This window comes from Artemia franciscana, chromosome 14 (genome assembly GCF_032884065.1).
Source record: "Artemia franciscana chromosome 14, ASM3288406v1, whole genome shotgun sequence".
NCBI lineage: Eukaryota > Metazoa > Arthropoda > Branchiopoda > Anostraca > Artemiidae > Artemia > Artemia franciscana.
Window position 1 is genome coordinate 3,802,574 of NC_088876.1, and position 18,436 is coordinate 3,821,009.

Sequence of the window (18,436 nt, forward strand, 5' to 3'; positions counted from 1 at the left end):
GTTTTTTGCTAAATGCTAAACGTTTTTTGCAATATTTTGTGTTCATCTATAGCACATATTGTGTATTTGAAATTTGAATATGACGAGGTAGAATCTATTTCCAATCCAACGTTCTAAATTTAGTCTATTTTGCCTTACCTTGAAGCTTCCCAGAAAAGCTCTAGATCTTGCCTTACCTTGAAGCTTCCCAGAAAAGCTCCAGATTTTGCCTTACCTTGAAACTTCCCAGAAAAGCTCCAGATTTTGCCTTACCTTGAAGCTTCCCAGAAAAGCTCCAGATTTTGCCTTACCTTGAAGCTTCCCAGAAAAGCTCCAGATTTCGCCTTACCTTGGAGCTTCCCAGAAAAGCTCCAGATTTTGCCTTACCTTGAAGCTTCCCAGAAAAGCTCCAGATTTTGCCTTACCTTGAAGCTTCCCAGAAAAGCTCCAGATTTTGCCTTACCTTGAAGCTTCCCAGAAAAGCTCCAGATTTTGCCTTACCTTGAAGCTTCCCAGAAAAGCTCCAGATTTTGCCTTACCTTGAAGCTTCCCAGAAAAGCTCCAGATCTTGCCTTACCTTGAAGCTTCCCAGAAAAGCTCCAGATCTTGCCAATAATTTCCTCCTTTTGCAAGGAATTCTGTTAACCTGTTGGTGATAATGTTTCCTCAAAAAGAAGGTTTTTGCTTTACTGCTGTTCAAGAAAAAGAATAATTGAGAAATGATAGTTAAAGTATGTGCCCCTCTCAAGAATACTTTATTTTGTCTCCATCGTGTTTAGCAATTTACTCATCTTAGTAGTATAGCGTTAAATCAGCTATTAATTTGTTGCTAGAAAATCTAAAAATATATAACTAGTAATAAATTCCCCTCAACCTTTTTAAAAAGTTTGTCTTGGGGCCTGTGGCCAGAAGTTGGAGTTACTTTTTACTATTCTTGTTATTACTAGTTTGTGTCTGTGGCTCCACGAGTTAAATAGGCTTCTTTAAAAAACTAAGAATATCGTCAACTCGTACCTTTGTGAAAAATTTTGAACTTTTCTTGTAGAAAAAGATGTCAACCGAACAGATCGAAATATTGCCTACTATGGGGGAGATCGCAATCCGAATTTGGAGCTGTTGCATGATGTTCTAATGACCTATGTTATGTACAACTTTGACCTGGGTTATGTTCAAGGAATGAGCGATATTTTAGCTCCAATTCTTTTTGTGATGGATAACGAAGTGGATGCGTTTTGGTGTTTTGTCAAGGTTCTCGAGCAAATAGTAAGTTTTTTATTTATTTATCATATTTGGTTGTCATTTTCGTTTTATGGCTATTTGCCAAAGTATGTCTATTGGTTGCCCATTTGTTTAAAAATTGGTTGATAGCTGGCCTTTCTACACTTATTATCATGTCGTCACTTTTTTTGTTTCTATTGTTTTTGTTTTTTCTTCTTTTTTTCAGTTCATATTTTCGATTTTTTTTAGCTTCTTAAAATCCTGATAGGTCTAAAGCAATCCTTTATAAAGTTTCAGGTTATCAGTTTGATCTATTTGAATTATTTTGAGCGCAGAAAAGAATTCTATTTTTCCAAGAGAGAACATCCGTGCGTAACATTTTTGGAGGGTGGCTTCATTTCTAAAGAATGCCAGGTTTAGGCCAGAGCACCCCAAGGAAGTATTCTAGGGCCAACTTTTTCCCTGGTGTTCATAAATGATTTAGGGGAAAGCCATCTGAAAAAACCTCACCACTTTGCTGATGACACGACGACAATGATCTCCATCGCGAAAAACGAAGGTCCCAATAAGGAGCATGTAGCCCATTTGAAAAAAAAAACGAGGTGTGTGCAGATAAGTGGCTTGTCAGTTCCAAAGCATCAAAAGCAAAAGAGCTCTTAATTTCGAAGGTGCGGAATGTGAAGGATCACCCACCTTTTATTTTAAAGGAAAGGCAGTAACAAGAGTTGACACACTACACCTTTTTGGAGTTCATTTCTCGTCAGGTCTCATGTGGGTTGAACACCTCCGCAAAGTGAGATCCTCCTGCTTCTGAAAACTAAGAGTCATCATAATATGCGAAGCCTCCTCCCTGACGAGTCCATTTCGACACTATTCACGTCATGTATCAGACTAGGCATGGAATATGCATGTCCTCTCTTTGCTGTCGCTCCAACTAGCCATATTGCTCCTCTTTAACTTGTCCAAAACCGAGCAGTGCGCCGAACAATTTGTATCAACTCTGATCCTCAACCCCTGCAGTCGATCCAGGATTGATTTGACGCTACTTCAATGTCAATTTTCTATAAATACATGCATCATCCTCCATCTTAGGAGGTGTCGAGACTTGTTCCAGATAGAATAAAGGCTTTGCGATAAACTCGACAAAGTACAGCTCGACAAGAATGTCCTGTTCAGGGCACATCCTGCCAAGAATACTTGAAGACACGTCTCGCTCAATGATCCATCGCCATACGGAGTGGCCTCCGAGGTGTAATCCGGAAAATCCTTTTCCTTAAGTATTTTAGAGAAGGCATAATAAACACTTAAAAGTAATTAGCGTGATTACGAGGACTAGCGACTTGTCATCATTTGTGCTGAAGCCGTGAATCCTGTATGAAAAAAACGTGAACACCAATGAATTGAAAACTTTAAATGTTTTCATACCTAGGGTGTAAGGTTTCATCGAATGTTAGATAGGTAACAACATTGATATAATGGTAAATAGAGGACTAAGGGCGATTTAGGGTGTATTAAGAAGTAGTTTAAGAATTATATTTGTTAAAAAAAAAATTAAAACCCAGAAAATTTCGAATCAGAGCAGAGCATATGTTTGACCATCTGCGCAATAGTATATTGCGCAGATCATAGCAGAGCATAGAGATCGCAGATCATAGAGATCAGAATCATAGCAGAGCATATGTTTGACCATCTGCGCAATAGTATATTTTTGATCGAACGAAAATAATTGAAATCTTTGTTGGACTTTTAAAAAAAATTTCAAGAAATTATAGAAATTAAAAAAATTATGCCTGGGGGAGGGGGGTCAAATCCTAAGTTTAATATAGATTAAATCCTATTTACAACACCTTGACTAGGGTTAGGTCAAAATTTCAAACATTAATATGTTGCATATTAGTTCCCAAACAAGTGTCAATCTTATAAGCACAAGTCAGGATGAAATCAATACTGTATAGAGGCAAAGGACCGCAGCTAAATTAACTAGTAAAAAATCTTGGGGGTGGAATACAAGGGAGGAATAAGTGGATGTAATGTTAAGTAATAGAAATTTTATATGGATTGAGTTGGATAAATTCGTGGGTTCAGGTAAAGAGACATAGATACATTTTTGTATAATCAATTTATATTTGAGTTTGGATTTGGAACCTGGAATTGGAATGTTTTATTTGTAATTTACATACTGTTATATTTATTGTATTAATTACGCCCCATAAAAGCTTTTACTGATAGACAGTGTGTAAATTACAAATATTAAATTATGGCCTCGGAATTTTGACTGATCTTGAGATACTGAACCCTGAACGTCCCCGGACACAATTTTTGACTACGAAAAATACTTTTCGAATTGGATTTTGGAATGCTAGAAAGATTACCCCAGATACTTAGCCGGGTCGGACAAATTATGTGATAAGAATTCTTGATAAGTATCGGATAGATGTGGCTGCACTATCCGAGAAACGAATTTCACAGTTTGAGACCAGTGTGTAAATTATGCTCTGCTATAAACGTCATTTTTGCCTGGGTAGTCGCAAAAAGCGCTCTCAGAAAACGATAGTTGATTGGTTCCCAATGAGGATGGCATTTCTTTCCTGCACCACTTAGAGCCAGTGCCACTCCAGCCACATCAATGCACTGTTTCCCAGAATAAGCACATGATAATTCTCGCACTCAAGGGTCTCAAACTGTGAAATTCGTTTCTCGGATAGTGCAGCCACATCTATCCGATACTTATCAAGAATTCTTATCACATAATTTGTCCGACCCGGCTAAGTATCTGGGGTAATCTTTCTAGCATTCCAAAATCCAATTCGAAAAGTATTTTTCGTAGTCAAAAATTGTGTCCGGGGACGTTCAGGGTTCAGTATCTCAAGATCAGTCAAAATTCCGAGGCCATTCGTCGTTGATTCCGTAATAATTGGTTTTTCATGGCGACCGGCTATTAGCCTGTCGGCCAACCCTCGACACTTTCCAGACTTGGGGCCATCAGATGTGGCCTGAGAGAGCCAACAGGACAACTGTGTTAACCTCCCGGGCACACACCAGGTGGGTTTTAAAAAATATATAGAAAATGGATGGAATAATTGAAGAAAAATATTTTGTGAAGTTGTTGATGGTGTCTTAGGGAAGAAAGTTAGGAACACAGCTAGGAATATTTGTGAAAAAGCTTTATGTTTAATAGAGAGGGGAGGGGCTTGTACAAGAATTATTTGAGTTGTAGATTGTATGAAAATAAGAGGAATGTAAAGGAAGCAGAGAAAGCATTAAAAAATGAACTAAGAGAGTGTGAAGTGGAGACCATGGATAAAATTGCCAAGGATATGGAAGGTGCGCCTAGACGGCATAATAGTAAAATATTGTACTGGCATGTTAATAAATTGAGAGGGAGTAGACAATCAGAACTTTTAAAGAAGAATTAGTGACAGTACTAAAATGATTAAAGATGATAAGGTCCCAGGTGCTGATATTGTTGTAAATGATTTTCTTAAATATGGTGGCTCTGAGGTTAAAAATAAGTTACTGAAGATTATGAATATGATTTTTGAAAAAAAGGGGAAGTACCGAGCGATTTTAGGAAATTATTAGTACGGATGGTGGGAGCACTGACGACATTAAAATTAGAATAGCCATGGGTCAGGGTGCCTTTTTTTTAAGTTTAAAAAATGTTTGGAAGAATAGGAAGATAAGTCTGCAAATCAAGATTAGAAGATTGGAAGCTACAGTAATGACATTAGTCAAATATGTCCCTGAAGCATCGGCGCTGCGAAAAGCTAATGAAAATTTGCTGGATGTTTTCCAGAGAAATTGCCTACGGATTGCTCTGGGTACCCGGCTGACTGACCATATTTCGGACAGTAGGCTGTACAATATTTGTCTCAATCCCGCTTTCTAGGGAATAATAAGAAAAAGGTAGATATGGCCAGGGCACGTTCTGCAGATGATGGATGTTAGATTATCGAAGATTGTCGGCCAACCATCTAGGGCTAAACAAAAATCAGGTTGTCCACGGTTGGAGTGGGAGGTTATCGTAAACAAAGATTTAAAGGGAATGGTAACTTCCTGTGAGGGTGTAAAGAGGGAGGCTTTTAATTGATTAGGATGGAGGATGAGGCTGTGTATTTGTGATGGCCTTTGGTGGCTTTGTGCTGCAGTGATTTGTTAGCAGTAGTAGTAGTAGAATATAGATTTTGACTCCGATAACGTCAAATAAACCACACTTACCTAACTAACAACAAACAAAAGCAAGTATAAAGCGGAAACCTTTCAAAACCCATAAAAACAACTAGAAACTTTAGACATATTAAAACTACTTTTTAAGAGCTAGGCATGTTGATAATGAATAAAATGGAACAAAATGAAAAGAATGAAAAAAGCTAATTTTGACCCTAATTTTAACCGTCAGATCTCAAAGTAGGCTGAAATGGAATTTTATAACGTAAGAATTTTACTACTTCATGTTGTAAAGCACAACGTGTAACGTACTACTCGTACAATGAGTAGCTGCCTTAGAATGAGTAGCTCCCTTACAAAAAACGTCGATCACAAAATTGTAATTTCTAATCGTCCTCAAAATTAAATGACATCTTGTGAATGATAGTGGCATCTGGTAATTGCTGATCACTTTCCCAAAACTAAATGATATCTGATATATAGTTATAGCATCTGGTAACTCCAGATCATTGGATCGAAATCGGTACATGATAATGGCATTTATTAAATGGTAATATCGTCCAGTAATTCCAGATCATTTTTCCAAAATTAAATGGCACCTGGTAAATAATAACTCCTTTAATTTTCTGTAATTGTATTGTGTTTTCAAGATTTAAAAACTGATTTTACCTATCAGATTGCAGAAATTTGAAACCTGATTTCTACTTTCATCAGATTTGAGGGAAATTAAAACCTGTTTTCTCGTTAAACCCGAATTCAGCGTTTTATAACCAGACTTCAAATTTAGTCAGATTCCAGGAATTCAAGCTTCAGTTGAATTTTATTCAGAATCGAGTTATTTGTAGTTCAGCGAAGTTGAAATGCGTCCATCATTTTCACTAATTCGTTTACTTTTTTTCTATTTTGCAGAACGACAATTTCAATTTAGACCAATTAGGGATGAAGTTATTACTAAATCAGCTCAGCCAATTACCTTTTTTCTATTTGCAGAAAGACAATTTCAATTTAAACCAATTAGGGATGAATTTACTACAACATCAGCTCAGCCAATTACCTTTTTTTTTCTATTTTGCAGAAAGACAATTTCAGTTTAGACCAACTAGGGATGAAGTCACAACTACATCACCTCAGCCAATTACTGCAAATTGTTGATCCTCATCTTTGGTCTTATTTGGAGTCTAGGGAGTCTGGCAATCTTTTCTTCTGCTTCCGATGGCTCCTAGTTCTGTTCAAAAGGGAGTTCACATATCCCCAGCTGCTGAAGCTTTGGGATATCTTCTGGGCATGCCGTGAAGGGGATAGTGAGGAAGTACCGAGGAATTTCCATTTGCTATTGGCTCTTGCTATCTTAGACTCCCAGAGGTCGATGATTCTTGAAAATAGATTTGGCTTTACTGAAATATTAAAGGTATGTTTTAAGATGAATCTTGATAATATATTCTATCGATTACACGGTCGATTGATCAACTAAATATATGATTGTAATATAGAACCCTCTAATCAAACCCAAAAATGTTTTTGTATAGTATTTCTGCGGTTGCTATCTCCCTTAACACGCTGTAATCTTCATATTGTAAATATAACATGCAATAGCCATCGTGTTGAAAAAATACGGCCTACTAAGCTACTAGTATAATCTGACTTTTTGCAATTCTATAAGTTTAATTTTATTACAAAAATATTACAAAGCCATACAGTCCCTTCCCCCCTCCCCCTCAAAATACAAAACTAAAACCTAAAATATTACTATTATATATAAACAACCCAATTGTTGACGTTTTAACAACTATTAAACTATTTACTATTTTTTTGTTCGTAGTCGCTCGTATTTTTTTTAATGAAATAGCTATCGTAGCACTAAAAAATGAGCGCTAAATTACGCTACTTTTACAATTACAAAATGGTCAGTAATTAGATACACTTACGAAATATGGTGCAACTTTCAATTCACTTGTTAAATGCACTTACGAAATATGGTACAACGGAGTTCGCGAATCTTTTCGTGATGTATACATGGACACTCTAAAATGTGTCTGATAAAAAAGAAGCCAACCCCATCTATCCACACCAAAATGAAAGGGATTTGCATATGTCCTCTGTGCAAAGATGAAGTATCCTGACAACCATGTGGAAGTTTGCAACAATGATTGAGAGTTTTCATTGTCAAAAACCCAAAACCGAATACTGTACATCATGGAAAAGGACTTTGAACTGAGAATGAAGCATTGTTCAAAAGACAACATAACGCACGTAAATTCTTAAGCTATGATATGGGGAATGAAGCTATAAAGTGTGGCATAATATGAAAGAACCATAAAAGTAAGAGAAGGGAAGAGACGAAGAAGGATGAAGTGAAAAGGGAGAGGTTAGAATGGCACATTCTTATTAAATAAGTTGCTCACAGTAAAAGCTCAAATCAATCAGCATTAATAAAAAAAAAATACAGTTTTTTACAATTATACGTATTCAACAACGTTTACCAAACTACTACAATTCACTGCAGCACCAAGCCACCTGAGGCCAACCCGAATATGCAAGTTCCTTCTCCATCTCAGTTAATTCAAAGCCTCCCCCTTTACAACTCCCAGCTTTTCGTTTGGCCTTAGATGGTTGACCGACAAGGATGATTTTTGGCAATCTGTCATCCTTTATTCGCAAAATGCGTTCTATCTACTTCAACATTTCTCTTATTATAGACAAAAAAAATAAATCCCTAGACAATTCCCCTGGAAAACACCAATATTATAGGTGTTATTTATTATTATAGCAAAAAAATCCCTAGACAATTCCCCAAAAAAAACATATATTATAGGTGTTATAATTACTTAACGTATAGCTTAATTACTCAATATTACAAAATTAATTAGAATTTGTTATTTATATACTAAGGAAAACTAATAATCATTATTTGTATTTGTTTAATGAAGTAGCTGTCATAGCACTCAAAAATGAACGCTAAATTACGCTAGTTTTACAATCACAAAATTTTCACTTGTTAGCTACATTTACGAAATATGGCACAAATTTCAATTCACTTGTTAAATGCACTTAGGAAATATGGTACAAAGGAGTTTGCTTGACTAGTTCCAGTTTAATATTGCTTGACTAGTTTTTTAGCAAAAAAATCCCTAGACAATTCCCCAGAAAAAAACACATTATAGGTGTTATAATTACTTAACTTATAGCTTAATTACTCAATATTACAAAATTAATTAGAATTTGTAATTTATATACTAAGGAAAACTAATAATCCTTATTTGTATTTGTTTAATGAAATAGCTGTCGTAGCGCTCAAAAATGAACGCTAAATTACGCTACTTTTACAATCACAAAATGGTCACTTGTTAGCTACATTTATTCACTTGTTAAATGCACTTGTTAAATGCACTTAGGAAATATGGTACAAAGGAGTTTGCGAATCTTTTCGTACGGCACTTGACTGGTTCCAGTTTCTTGTAATGCCTAGTATGTCTGCTGATTAATGCGGATGGTAGAATCGGTGCTTCGGTGATGGTAGAATCGGTGATTCGGTGATGGTAGAATCGGTGCTTCGGTGATGGTAGAATCGGTGCTTCGGATGGTAGATGGATCGGTGCTTCTCATTTATTAATAGTGATTTCTTAATATCCTTAGCCTAAGTAGTACCGGTAGTCGGATTTGTAACATTAGTACGAGCAGTAAGCAGTATGCTTCTTGTGTGTGTTTTTTTCTTAGCATGCCCTGGAAGTTTCAACTTAATACCTTAAACACTTCATGGGACATTGATGATGCGTTCCTTTTACTACCAATATCAACATTGTATTTTCTTATATTTAGTTCAACATTTGGTTAACCTTATTAGGAGCAGTAGTAGATGTAGTAAAAGTAGCAGTTATAGCGAAACTAATATGCACATATTGTCTTTTGGTCAGTTGAAATCTCCTTTATCAGGACCTGAAAATTTTTACTAAATTTTTTTCAGGCGTCCTTAAGATACTGGTAGCATGCTCTTTTGACACCATGTATGAACACAACCCTTCTCTTTAATATTCCCTGAAAGCTTCACCACACAAATAGTTAAACATTTCCCGCTCTCCCAATAACAAATACTATATGTAAAAAAATGGGCAAATTACAGCCTTGCCCAGAGAGTGCTGCGGGGGGTGGGGGGTCTCATCTCTAGTGGTATGATTATTAGACCTTTCAGCGATGCTGAACAAAACAACTATCTAAATCTTTTTTTTTACCAGATGTCTTTGGGGGAATGAGGGTCGTAGGGGAGAGCTGCTTTCCCTCTAATCGCTTTTGACTCTTGGCCAATGATTTGAGTTTATATTTTGATCGATATACCCTGTCTTTGAATTGTTTTTACTTATGGTTTAATGAAAATGAAACATATAGAAAATAAAACAAGTATTTTTTTTTTGTAGCATGCCAATGACTTAGCTTTACGTTTGGACCTTGAAGAACTGCTAACAAGAGCAGAAGCAATTTATGAACAAGTGAAAGCCTCCCCTAACGTACCGAACGATGTCAGAGCAATTGTTGGACTTGAACCACTTGATAGGTTAGTATTTGCCTATTTTTGAGCTACGTTATTGAATTTAATGGTGCATTTTTTAGGGTAGGTGTTTGTCGGAGGCACCCGCCTTTATTGTAATCCTTATGTAATTCTTGCGAGTATATTATTTATTTTAGCGGGAGAGGGGAGGGAATTGAAAATGGTGAATATCACTGTCTGATGATATGCATTAAAATACTCTGTTGGATGAGAATAAAAAAAAAATGCGTTTCGAAATGTACCAGGACCTTACAATGTAAAGGGAAAGGAAAGATTATCTTTCAAATTCTTACGAACTGCCACATGGGCATGGGCTATTTGAACCCGTGTCCACCAGTTAAATGTCGTTAATTCTATACTTATATTATAATTTCTGATGGAAAAGGAAAAGTTATTATAAAGGAAAAGGAAAGGTTATCTTTCAAATTCTTCCGAACTGCCACATGGGTAAGGATTTTTTTAACCCATGTCCGCCACTTAAATGTCGTTAATTCTATACTTATATTATAATTTCTGATGGAAAAGGAAAAGTTATTATAAAGGGAAAGGAAAGGTTATCTTTCAAATTCTTCCGAACTGCCACATGGGTAAGGATTTTTTTAACCCATGTCCGCCACTTAAATGTCGTTAATTCTATACTTATATTATAATTTCTGATGGAAAAGGAAAAGTTATTATAAAGGGAAAGGAAAGGTTATCTTTCAAATTCTTCCGAACTGCCACATGGGTAAGGATTTTTTTTAACCCATGTCCGCCACTTAAATGTCGTTAATTCTATACTTATATTATAATTTCTGATGGAAAAGGAAAAGTTATTATAAAGGGAAAGGAAAGGTTATCTTTCAAATTCTTCCGAACTGCCACATGGGTAAGGATTTTTTTAGCCCATGTCCGCCACTTAAATGTCGTTAATTCTATACTTATATTATAATTTCTGATTGTGGTATCAGCTGGGTGATGGGGCTTCAGGAGAACTGTACTCCTACCTTTTTGCCTCCTATAGGTTTTGAAAGAATACCCTTTTTGGGGATATTTTTTTTCCCGAAAAATATCTTCTTTGGTGTTGTAATTAAAAATTGCTTGTTTTTATTGTTGTTTTCATTTAACAAAGAGAACAAAGAAGGAATTCACTCCCCTAGATATTGAAAAATATGTTTACGCTACTGTTACTGTTTTTAAATTGATAAAACTAATTTCTGATAATATTGTACTGTAGATATTCGGGGAATCGGAATTTAATTTGTAAACCTCTTAATAATCGTATCTGATATTTTTTTTTATTTTCCATGGAATCATAGTTAGTCAGTGTCAAATAGGCTACAAAAATAAGTCCTGATTTTAAAAAGAAGGTCAGATTTGTGACCGAAATCAACGAAGTTTGTATTGTGGTTTGGAATCTATATTTAAGGGGTGTAATTTTGAGTTGTATTATATTTTCGTAATCAGGTAGGAGCTGTGATAAGAGAAGTTCCTGAAGAGTGGAAGAATCGTTAATTTTTTTTTTAAAGAAGTGGAAGAAAATTTTGTTGACGACCGGAAGAGAGCGTCAGCTAGAAAGAAATAATACACCTTGGAAAATGCCATCTTGAACTAAATATTTCTAGATAGAAAATTTAATAATGAATCCTTTTTAAATTCAAAAATCAAAATCCCTCCGAAAGTAACTTCACGTATGTCGAGAAAAGTATTCAACATGGAAACAGTTTACATGTAATTTTGAAACTATTTTACTTAGTGTATTGAAAATTAAATATAAAAGTGTGAATTAGTAAAATTAACAGTAATTGTTAATTTAATTAAAATTAACAATGATGAGTTTCATTGATTGTATTAATTGCTTAAATAATGAAATTAATCATTCTGAATTAATAATATTATTTAATATTGAAAATTATAGTAAATATATCTTGTAATAATTCACTATAGTAATAAATATTAAAATTAGTCAGAATTGAATTTCACCTTTGACATTGACAATAAGGGGAGAACTGCAACATCAGAAAAAAACTGTTCATGGATTCACTTGAAAGATACCTTCTGTATTTCAGTGCTTTTTATAAATTTGACTCGACAACACCATAAACAGTGACTTGCGGTACCTTAATATGACACTCTTGGTGCCATTTCTGGAGTGGAAAGGTTAAAAAGCTTAAAACGGGTACTATCATAATCTCTATTGCTTGAAACCCTAGATTAAGGCTATCAATTCTCCATCTTGTTCACTCACACTCCCAGCCCCCTGAATAAGTACAATTAATCTTCGGCTGACTAACAGAACTAGACTAATTCTAACATTGAGTGGACTAACACTGACTAGAATTAGTCTAATATCTAGACTAATTCTAGATAGGCTATTGTTGTCAATTCATGATTTTTTTTTGGGGGGGGGGTGAACGTATTTTTTCTAACAGAACTCATCAATCTCATACAATCAATCATCGGCTGACTAACAGAACTAGACTAATTCTAATGACTAGGCTAATATATCTCTAGGATAGGCTATTGTTGTCAATTCATGAAATTTTGGGGGAGAGGGGGTTGAATGTATTTTTGCTGTCTAGGGAGATTACTCTTATAGCCATAAAGTAGCCTTCGCTGATTTTAAACGAATTGAAACTGACTTTAGAAAATCCTCAAAAGAAGCTTTACAAGGAAAACTAGGGTCGCATTAAGTCAAAGATAAGTAAAAATAAAGTCAAACAGTAATTCAAGCGTAAAACAAGCATAAATCATTGTCAATAGATAAATGAAGCCCGAATTGTTCCAAAATAACAATAAACGATCCAGTCAAACTTAAAACGAACAGTAAAAGAGGAGTTAAGCCTGACGGCCCCTAGGCTTTCTAAAGAAAAGACTTTACGAAAGCCGTATTACATTAAAAACATTTTCTCTTTCTTATTTCCTCTTATAACGCTAATAAATCCAAATTTGCTGAGACTATAAGAAAGAATATCAGCATATATTTTATTGGCAATCCAATTATTTGTTCTTTTCTCTAATAATGGCTATTATGATGATTTATTTTTAATCTTATGACAAATAAAACACAGCTTGAAATAAAATGTTTTCAGTAACGCGCAAAAGATATTTTGATTATTAAACATAGGGCACGTTAATATACATAGGGCACGTTAACGATTATAGGCACGTTCATATACATAGGGCACGTTAACGATTATAGGCACGTTCATCTGACTCCAGCTTGTAGTAAGTCCTGTTCTTTTTAAGTTTGACGGAATTGTTTGTATTGTTTCTATTTGTTTTGGGTTTCATTTATCTATTACAAATAATTTATGTTTGTTTTATGCTTAAATTATCTATTTAACTTTTTTTAAATGAATTTTTACACTTTTATATTATCAGTGTTTATATTATTTAGTATTTACATTATTTTTTATTATCTTTATTTTACATTATCAGTTTTATATATTTAATATTATATATATTATCAATATACTTGAATATTATATACTACTTACAGATTTATCCAAGATTTTCCTAAATGCCAAAGAGGGCTACTGCTCGATCCATTGAATTCCTTTTTCCATATTCTTAAAACACTACTTCAAGGACGGTAATTAACCATGAAAAAGCAACGCTCAAATATCTATTCAGGGGATTAGATGTTGGAGTATCAAGCATTATTTATAGTCACTTTTTCCACTGTTTTAAAGGCTACATCTCCAAACAAAATTTTTTATAGGAATGTTCGAAATGGACGCCATTAGGGGGGGGGGGTGAAGCATCCTCCGGGCAACATGATGACAGTAAACATTGTATATACAAAAAAGAGCAATGTGGCACTTGTCACACCCCGCCCAAGTATTTTTCATCCTCTGACACCAATAATATAGGTGTAGGACAAAAATGGTCCAGGGAATCAGGACAGATTAGAAACTGATGTCTACCCCATCTACAGCCCCATTCCACAAACGTTTTTATATATCGATCTGAAGGCTCACTAAGAGTTCATGCAGTAAAAGGCACTCATTGAGATACCCGCCGCTCTCCTCCCTTACCTCCACACTGTCCTAAAACATGAAAAAGAATGGAAAATTCTCTTTCAAAGCTTAAAGAGTACGTGTTTTTTTTTTTCACCCAAATACACATGCGGGAGTGGGAAGGGGAGTGCACTTGGTCCACATTCTGCTAAAGATTTCCAGATTCCTGTAATTTTGTTTTTTTTATGCTTTATCACCACCAAAAGGACACACCCTCCTTCAACATAAGAGGTGTATACATGCCTATCAAGGTGTATACATGCCTATCAAAAGGTGTATAAGAGGTGTATACATGCCTATCAAAAGGTGTATAAGAGGTGTATACATGCCTATCAAAGGATGAATAGCCTTTTGAGACAAATTTTAGAACGTAAATCTGAAGTTTCATGGAAGTTAAGGAAGTTGCAAGGTCATTATCACTTATTTTGTTTACCCAATGCTTTTGGCTTGTGTAACTGCACTATAATGCTACTAAACACTAGTAAAATCATGGTTGTAGGTATTTCTGCAGCTTTCCAGTAGAGCCAAACACACTCAGACGTTTGCAGCTTTCTAATGACATTACTAAACATTTGTTGTTTATAACAAACTATCGTAACTACTATGTATTTTCCATCAAATGACCGTGATTGCCAAGGACATCATATGTAATTAGTATAGGTATTGTTAGTAACAATCATCAAATGACGGTGATGCGCAAGGACATCATATGTAATTAGTATAGGTATTGTTAGTAACAATCATCAAATTACGGTGATGTGCAAGGACATCATATGTAATTAGCATAGTTATGGTTAGTAACAATCATCAAATGACGGTGATGCGCAAGGACATCATATGTAATTAGTATAGGTATTGTTAGTAACAAAGTTAGTTTGTATTCAGGACTCTTTTTATATAATTTAAATGCTACTATTACTAACAGCAACACGTTTGGGGTGCTATAATAGGTTGGAAAATTAATGTTAAGAAGACTAAGTCGTCAAGGCTGGGAATAATTGAAGATGAAAAGGTGACGTCTAAAAACGAAGCGTTCGATCAAGTGGATAGGTTCACTTACTTTGGTAGCATTGTTAGTTAAGGTGGTATATGCAGTGAAAACGTTAAAAGTAGAATAACCAATGCCCGGGTGTTTTTTCACAGTAAAAAAAAGTTTGGAAGAATTCTGAAAATCTTCGAAATTAAAATAATTGGTTGTACTGTGTTTATTTTAAAAACTTGTCCCCTTAAAAATTTTAAAAACATAAAATAGCTTCCTTTTCTTTGAATATATGTGTCTCTTTTCAGATATTTCCCTGATAACCCTGTGTGCCTCTTTAATGGCTATATTAAATTTTATTCTGATATACAAATATTATATTAATACATATTATTCATTTATATTTTGAAATTATTTCAGGTCAACAACTCCATTGCTTGATGTAACGTCTCCAAGAGCTCAGTTGGATAAAATGATAGAAGAGAATATTGACGTGTCATTGGATCTAAATTACGTGTAATCAACAGATGATTTAATATTTTCTATATACTGGACTTTTTTCTCAGTTTTTAATGTTCTTAAACAAAAATTAGAAGTTACTCAAACGAAGAAGCATTTCTTCCTCATAAAATTTCCGATTTCTTCCTTACTAAATTTTGAATATCAGTGTATAAAATGAACAGAAAAAGAGTTAAGTTTGTAGTTGATTAATCTATAGTATTGATAAATAATGGGGTGGGGGTGGGGGAAAGGACTTGTTAGGGCTTTGTTTTGCACAGAAATGCCAGTACAAAGTGCACGCACTGGAAATTTTAATTAATTACAATCTCTGAATAAGCTATGCTGCCATCTGTTAAAAAGCAGATGTTCTAAAAGAACCGTCTGCTGAAGACCGCTAAAAATTCTAGAAATAACTGCCTGTAATCATCAACAGTTGAAGACAAAAATCGGGAGTAAATAATGCCGATGAAATTATGGCCGGTTGGTAGCAGTGCAACAACTTACAACTAGGGGCGTAATTTCCTATGGGGCAGAGAGCCAACTGCCCCTTCCACTCCAAGACCTCGGTTTGGGAGGGTAGATTTCAACAAGGTAAATTTGATGGCGAATTTTAAGTTTGGTAAACTGTCTGAGATAAAACATATTCCTACAGGGATATAAACAGGCATAAGGATTCTTGCTATTACGAAAACACAAAAGTTTAAGAATTTAGGTTGTCTTGATGAAAACGACATTTATTATCCTGGAGCACCAAATTTTAAATTGTTTATCTCATTTCAAATTGGAAAAAATCACTCTTCAGTGATTTTCTTGCAAACCTAAAAGATGTCTAAGTTAGATTTTCACCTAGAAAAATAAAATTTGAAATAAAAACCTAGAAAATTTGCCAAAAAAAAAATCTAGAGATTCGTCTTTTTCTGATGACAAAATAATTGATCAAATTTATATTTACCTCTTTATATTCATTATACACTTTTACCTTGAACCTTTGTAGGTGTTTAGTCACAAAGGTAAACAATGGTGTTTACCTCTTTATTTTCATTATACACTTTTACCTTGAACCTTTGTAAGAAGTTAAAGTGTTTGCGCTGGGATTCAAAGAAGAAAAAGTTTAATTTGTTAGATCCTGATTTGTTTTAGCGTTACAAATTCAATATTTATATTTCAATATTTATAGATTCTATATTGATAGAGATTTATATAAATTTTTATACATTTTCGCTCTTTACTCCAGGTCATTTCTGCTAGTGTCTGAGTTAGAAAATCAGAAAATCATCCTAAACAGTTTGTGGTTTTATAAGTTTTGGCAGGGGACTCTCCTGCCTTCCAAAATATTCTTATAACAGCTTTATGTGTGAAGGAGTTTTTTTTTTGTTTTTTTTTTAATATTGACCTCTATATTTTTGTTTCCATTTCCTTCTTAAGGTTTATGTGCTTTACCCAAGTTGCTGTTATTTTACTTTTCTGCAACTGACAGATTTCCTATTCTGAGAACAAGTCGAGAATTTTTCTATCATTTAATAGCGGAACTTCAACTTCATCTGCTTGCCAAACTTCATTTCTTCCATTTAAAAAAAAGTTGCAAAGCCAATGACAAGCGCGGAAAAAGGAAATTTTCAGTCTAAGTAATACCTTAAATTTGGAGATCTAAAATAATCAAACCTGATATAAGTATGATATAAGTAACGTTATGATATTCTGTGATATGAGACGTTAGTACGTTATGATATAAGTAACGTATGATATGATATAAGTAAAGTTTCAGGTTCTAGACGAAACCAGGAGAATCGCTTGTGTCTTAAGGAACATAAACGTTAATAATCGATAATTGTCTTAGCTACATAAGAGTTGCTTTTGCTATTTATCTTTCTTGTGTAAAATTACCATTTTTAATGCATAAATACTATGAGCGTATATTTTATTTTAAGTTTTGACAATTTATATACTAGTTTAAGCTATATATCTGGTAGATTATATCCATCGTATGAAACCAAGAAAAGAAAGGATATAATAAATGAAAAATTAAATCAAATAGGTGAAAAAACGAGGATTTTGTCAGCCAGTAGCAAAATATGAAGACGAAAAACAAGCAAATATTTTGACAAGGACCTCTGTGAAGTCGTCCTCAGTGCTAAAAAAAAAGAAAACAAAAGCAAAAAAAAACAATAATTAAATCTAACCTTTCGAATTGAATTGGACAAAATGAGAAAAGATACTGAATCAAAAACCAGCCAGAAATCAATGAAAGAGAATTCACCAATTAGATTGAACAAGTATTCTTTGCCTTGTAATAGATTTCATCTTTCTGAAATTTCGGTTTTCATTAAATATGAGGACAGGTTGTCCTAAATATGAGGACATGGGTGAAAATATTGATAGAGTCTTTTAATATTAAGTTGTTGTAAATTGGGCTTTAGGAAATATCTCCTGTGTCTGTATCTATAGCCAAATTTGTTATTATATTATATTCTTATTTATTATATCCTTTCCTTTCTTGGTTTCGTACTTCATGTATAGCCAGTGTGGTCTTGGAATGTATTATATCTATATACTTCAACGCGGGGATGCCAATTCACAAACATACGGGGGGGGGGGTTTCTATTTTTAATGAAGACCCGAAAAGATATTTCCTAAAATTTTTGTATAGTAAAGAAACTACCTAAAAAAATCGGTAATAATTCTTCCCTCCCCCCTGCCTCTTAATTGGTACCCACGCTTTTGCGTCATGAGAATCTTTCATAAAATGTCAACCCTATCATTATGCTCCTTGTATCATTTTTATAAGATGTTTTCATAAAGTTGTAAGGTTTCATAAAGTTTCGTTCCATACTTTTGATTTTTTTTTTCTTTATTTAAATGTAGAAAAAACAAAAAAATCTGAGAATCCTGTAAAAAAAAAGCTTTAGGAAATCTCTTTAGGTGTAAAATAACGTAAATTAAATGCATATATTAGGGAATAATAAAATATTGGAAATTTTGAGGATTATTAGAGAATTCAAAAATTAGAAAATCTTGAAGGTCGAGAACGTTCATTTATAAAAGTGTTAGTAT

The 18,436-nt window shown here is 34.2% G+C and overlaps 1 protein-coding gene across 2 annotated transcripts in view; it reads left to right on the forward strand.

Moving 5' to 3' along the window:
* The window catches only part of LOC136035193 (TBC1 domain family member 15-like), a 104,089-nt gene extending 86,571 nt beyond the window's left edge, over positions 1–17,518 (forward strand). For both annotated transcript variants that reach the window (XM_065716777.1, XM_065716778.1), the window contains exons 10-13: positions 1,025–1,242; positions 6,440–6,772; positions 9,774–9,910; positions 15,305–17,518. In XM_065716777.1, the coding sequence (XP_065572849.1) occupies positions 1,025–1,242; positions 6,440–6,772; positions 9,774–9,910; positions 15,305–15,404 (788 nt within the window). In that variant the 3' untranslated portion in view covers positions 15,405–17,518. The remainder of the gene's footprint in view (positions 1–1,024; positions 1,243–6,439; positions 6,773–9,773; positions 9,911–15,304) is intronic.
* The last annotated feature ends 918 nt before the right edge of the window (positions 17,519–18,436 follow it).